The sequence below is a fragment of the Buceros rhinoceros genome, unplaced genomic scaffold, assembly GCF_000710305.1.
Source record: "Buceros rhinoceros silvestris isolate BGI_N320 unplaced genomic scaffold, ASM71030v1 scaffold16946, whole genome shotgun sequence".
In the NCBI taxonomy this organism is placed as follows: Eukaryota; Metazoa; Chordata; class Aves; order Bucerotiformes; family Bucerotidae; genus Buceros; species Buceros rhinoceros.
This window is the reverse complement of record NW_010415941.1, coordinates 3,024-8,656: the sequence shown is the minus strand read 5'-3', so window position 1 is coordinate 8,656 and position 5,633 is coordinate 3,024. Positions and strand designations below refer to the sequence as shown.

Here is a 5,633-nt window from a genome sequence, read left to right as displayed (position 1 = left end):
GTGGAGCCAGCGTGAAACACCTGGCCGACAACATACTGCATAAAGTGGGAAGCTGCTTCTGCTTTCACTGATAGACAGCGTTCCACAACGTGTCACAGACCACTGGGTAAAAAGTATAACCCTTCATAAGGACAGACCTCTAGACGTTGAGCTGTGATACAGGTATTTGGTGTATTAAAAAAAAGAATTAGGAAAAAAAGCCCAAAGAGCACTGTATGGGAGGGACAGTCTCCTTTGCGGCTGTAAGATACAGAGCTTACAGATGTTTGTCTGTGATTGGATATGTCATCTGGTGCATTAATAACACTCACAAGATGATCTCATCAAGACACTTTATTTGCTTGCTTGTGAGGGATTTATGCCTAAATCTGCAGTGATGGAACCAGGTCAGCACCACAGGAGATCTGTTTGTTCCGACACCAGGTGGAACCATGTACCATTTGTCTTTATGGTAATTTTTTTCCCTTTATTTCCTTTGAGACTCAGCTAAAGTAAGATAAAGAATTTTCAACGTGTCAGTTAGGCTGAAATCAGTGAAGAACACTTCCAAATATTAAGTCTGATGCTTGACAGTTTACTCCCAAAGCTATACAAGCTTAATGGTGACAGTTCCTTCTAAGATCATCTCCAAGCCTAAGTTAAGTTGTGAAATAAATTATGAGGTCGACGTGCTGCTGTTGCTGGTGGAGGGATGACAGACAAGGTTGTCTTAAAATAATCAGTTTAATGAATTGCTTCTAAAATAACCGTCCTGCATATTAACAATGTCCCTCTTACTAATTAGGCAGGTCTAAAATACCATGTTGAATAGTCTTATAAGGGAGAATTCACTTGTTACTTCAGGAAGGGGTTTTTTTGTGTTTCCTCCTCTGCCTGCAGCAGCCCTTGAAGGGGAACAGGAGAGTACTGCTGTTTCCACGTTGAGGTTTGCCAATCTTAATCTGCCTGGACACTTTTCAATTGTAATTATGTAGATATGATGAATGCCAAGTGATAGAATGAGACCACATAGAATGAGGCAGCCAGCTTTGAGGTGAGTCACGTTAAATGGCAGTGGGACAGTTACACAAGGACAGAGCTGCCCCAGCACGCAGAGCTGAGAGTGTTCTTTTTGGCACATTCTGAATCTTTTAGCATGTTCTGAAAACAGCTTCCTCTGTTATTCTCACACTATCTTTTATCTCAGATAATAGTCAAATTCACTCGCGTGTTCCAGTGAGAGGGTGTGAGTTTATAGTAGTTGGCGGAGCAGTTTTAATCCTCACTTCTATTTCCTTGTGCTCTGCTACATGGGTAACCTGTGGAAGAAAACCAGTAAACTTGACACTTAACAAATGTACAGCTGAAGAGAGGATGCTGCTATTAACAGTTCAGTTAGCCGCAGGCATGTATGTAGCTGGGACAGCTGCTGAGGAAGAAGCTGTTGTTGAATGTACACTGTTCTAAACTTGCAGCAAAATTACATGCTGATAGCCTGAGCCCACTGGAGGTACTTTTGTAGAGAACTTCCACTGAAGGGTAAGGTGTCAGCTATATCACTTGTTTGAAAGTCATTTCGGAAAGATTGCTGATATATTAGTAAACTTGATCAACCTCATACTGAAAATTAGTCTGTGTGAACAAGCCACAAGTCATTGAAAAATTTCTTTAGGTTCAGGAATGCACATAAAAGCCCCCTAACTACCCATTTAATCACAAAATGCAAATCACTGAAGACAGTGAGTCAACTTCCATGACAAAACGAATTATGCATGCCCTCTACTAGTGTAGATTATCTTTTTCAGATCTCCCACTAGAGAAGAAAAACTAAGGCCAAGGTTTATGTAAACTTGCATTGCATACATAGGTAGTCTCATCATTGTTTTGGGTACTGTGTGATGTACTTGCCAAGGATTTTTTACCATCAGTCTGGAGAAAATAGTTAAACTTGTCCACAGGAGCATGTAAGGAGACAAGTCTTCAGCTGATGAATAGTAGCTGAACCCTACACATGGAACCCAAGTCAGACAATCTACAACCTTCACCTGATGAAAGGCTCACCAAGTCTATTGTGATACATCTCTATCAGCTGATGATTTTAAAACAAAAATAGCCAGAACTTCAGGTAGGTAAAGGGTGAATAGCCCTGATGATGTAACTGCACATTCAGGAATCACAGGGAGTGATGATGAAATCTCAGGAGAATTTGTGTACAAAGGTTTTGCCACATCCCCTCTCACCCAGCCCATGCTGACAAGCTTCTGCTCAGTGCAAAGAGATTACAAAACCATTGGATGATCTTTAGAAAGGTTGTTCAGAAAGCTTTATTGGATACTTCTGAATTTGTTACAGCATAAGCAAATTACATTCTGTACTAGTCTGCTTTACGCTTTCAAACCGGTTTCACGCTGCGTTTCAGGAACTCTGTACCATCACCTTACAGAACAAGTAGTTCAGTTTGTGAGCACATACTGTGGTGTCTGACTGTGATGGGCCTGAAGACAGGGTTGCTTTGTCACACTGACACCACAGGGAAAGAAAACAGATCTCTTAAAACACTGTCATGCTGGTAAACCATATGGCTGGTCAAAAGCCTCTTCCCGTCTGCTATCTTGACCAAAAAAAGCCAGATGCATCTCTGTGCTATCCCACTGCTGTTCATCCCAAAATAGGCACTCATTTTAGGCTTGTAGCAATACTGGTGGTAATTAAGGAATTTGTTCGTTTATTATGGGAGTGAGACATTCTATATAGACTATCACAATGTTGTGCAGATGGTGTCATTGTATAAATGAGGAAATCATTCCATATAGCATTAAGCCGAACGTTATTTTTTAAACTACTTATATTAATTTCCTAGATACTTTGTATGTCTGCCTTGAGCAATTAACTTTCCTGTCGCCTTATTTGTTAAATCCACGGTGGCAAATGCAATATTTCTTCCTTGCTTCAAAATCTGAGCTGTAATCAGTATCTCTTCTCCAATCTTAGCAGCAGAAGTGTATCTTCAATGAAGAACAAAACGCACAGGTTAAGAGGCTGTACAGAGCACAAATCCAAGAATATTCCTGCATTTTAGGTTATTGTGAAGGGAAGTAGCAAAAGTGAGAAATAAAAGACAGGTCTAACTGCCTGCTTGCAAATCTTAAAGGCACAGAGTTCCTCTTAAGTACTGCAGTACAGTTCAGCCTAAGAGTTATCTGAGAAAATGGACGATGGAAAGAAACCCATTGGTTTTTTTTCTGAGGAAAAGTCCATTTTGGAACAGGAACAATTGGTTATCAAAGACCTCAGTTAGAAGTTCAGCTCCAAGTCCTTTTCCAGCCACTGCTGTTCCCTACAGCATTTCTAAACTAGTCTTGCTGGTTCAGCCGCAAAAATGTCTCTGTTACAAAGGCCAGAAGGTCACTTCTGTGTGGAACCTAAGCATAGGTTAACTGCTTCCCATACGCTGGTCAGAGAAAAGTCATGGAAATCTGGGAGGCCTTCAAACTTCCCAGCTTTAATGCTGTTTCTGTTCGTTAGATAATTGTTTCTATTTACACTAGTGGGAGCGTGTGCTTTTAAAACACTCTCCGGGGAAAGGGAAGAAATTCCTCCACAAAACGCCTGGAAAGAATTAGGAGGAACATGATTCACCCATGCTCTGAGGTAAGGGAACAATATTCAAATCAGGGAATGTAGAATTGCTGGATATAAATCTTACTGAGATAAATTTCATCAACCAGTCCATTTCTCTACATGACACCATGTCAAAAGTGTGTCGGTCACACGTAATGCTGGTGTAGCACAAGGCCCATTAGTTGATGGGGGCAGGGTCTCAGTCTTGGTTCATTCTCAGAGACTGCTGCTGCTAACTCGTGATAGAAAAACCAAAACATTTCTCTCTGTTCCTTCCATTGCTGAAGTAGCTTCCTCCTGCCAGCTATAAAGTTCCTTCCCAAAAAGGAAAAAATGGTATCATAGCAATATCTGATACCCAGTCCCACTTCTTCAGTTAAACTAGTCCGTGTTAAACAGAGCTATTAATTTTCCTTCACGTAACAGTTCCTAAAAGTGCTACTCAGTCACTTTGGATCACCTCCAGAGAGAACCTTCTGAAGATTCTAGCCCTTATGTAGTTGGGTGGGCATACTTGATAGTGTAAATAAATCAGATGTTTGGTTCTTTTTACACTATAGTATGGAAAAACACATAATCACAGGAGAATTTCAGGTTTTCCTTTCCAGTAGTTTCCTAGTCATCACAGTGCTAGTATCAGGCTTAAGCAGATGCTCCAGTCTGATCTGCCCAGTAGAGAAATCAGAAGGTGCTGGGGGGAAAGGAAGGAACCTGGTAAAGATACAGATCACCCCCCCACACGCACTTCTAAAGTTGTGCGGTTTTGTTTTTAAAGACAGTTTTGATGTGAGGTTACTTTTCCAAGACTTTTAATGCTGTCTGTTCATTATTCCAAGTAGGATTACTGTAGTTCCAATCAGTCATCATCTCCTCATTTAGTGAGTCAAAGCTGATAAGCTGTAATAGCATGATCGAAGAAGGTAAGACACTGTGCTTTAAATTTGAATTACAGGAAGAACTAATTTTAGTATAAAATTACTTTAAATGATCTAGAGCAAAGGAATCTTCCTCTACTGGGAAATTCTGATTCAACCTGTAATTCACCCTCTATGTGAGCATATAACAGAGCTAAACTGTTTTTTCTTTAAATGTGTTCTCCTGGTTTAACATTTTATGGACTAATGCTAAAAAAAGGGTTTGTAAAAAGCTGCTTACCCTAGACCTTGGTGTTTGAGGACACACTCTAACTCATCTTCACAAGTGAAGCCAGAAGTTGAGCTAATTTCCTCAGACTAAAATTTATCAGATATCAATGTCCCTTGACATTCTATGAATGAATGGGTACCGTCTCTTAAACGCATGTAACAAAAGCTTCAGAAAGTCCAACTCAAATTTTGCAACCAAATGGCAATATCCCCAAATACATTCCCCCCTTAATTTACCAAAACAAGGCTTCTGAAACCAAAGAAAACACCTTTTTCAAGTGAGTGCTACAGCATAGAAATGAAGCACAATGGAATCAGTACCGCGTTAGGGTAAGAAATGTTAGTTTGTTCTGGTCAACACGGCGGGTGATACCTACGTGATGTTCATGTCCACACTGACCCCAGGCACTGCTCTTTCTGTGTACAGCAATGCTGTTGTTGACACCACATCCACAAGCGTGGCTGTCAAACCTCCATGCAAGGTGCCGCCTCTGTTAGTGTGCTCCTCCTCTACTTTCATTTCACAAACAACTTTTCCAGGAGTTGCAGAAAGAAGTTTCATCTGTATAACCAAAAAAGGAATAAAAAGCTTTAGTGACAATAGTACCAACACCTGATACTGCCCTGAATCAAATTGGAAGTAAATCTTGTTTAATTTGGGACTCATGAGACAAATTAAAAGATGGAAAATACAGTAATTCAGCTGTCACATTTGGAATTCCCATAAATTCAGAACAGTAGGTGTCGCCTTAGGAAAAAATGTATTTATTTGTAGTACAGATAAATATTTAAACTGACAGCATTAACAAAACTTCAGTACTTGCTCTGCTCTCAGGAATTGCTCAGGAGACACCATTCTTCACTTTTCATTTTGCTTTAATTTGAGAC

General features: G+C 40.2%; 1 protein-coding gene across 1 annotated transcript; it reads right to left on the bottom strand.

Annotated features, from left to right (window-relative positions):
- Positions 1–2,662: 2,662 nt before the first annotated feature.
- ACOT13 (acyl-CoA thioesterase 13) lies at positions 2,663–5,307 on the bottom strand (the record flags this gene model as incomplete). Its single annotated transcript, XM_010137608.1, has 2 exons — positions 2,663–2,984; positions 5,123–5,307. Coding segments are annotated over 2 exons (342 nt in total), but the record flags the coding sequence as incomplete, so codon positions are not given.
- Positions 5,308–5,633: the final 326 nt, after the last annotated feature.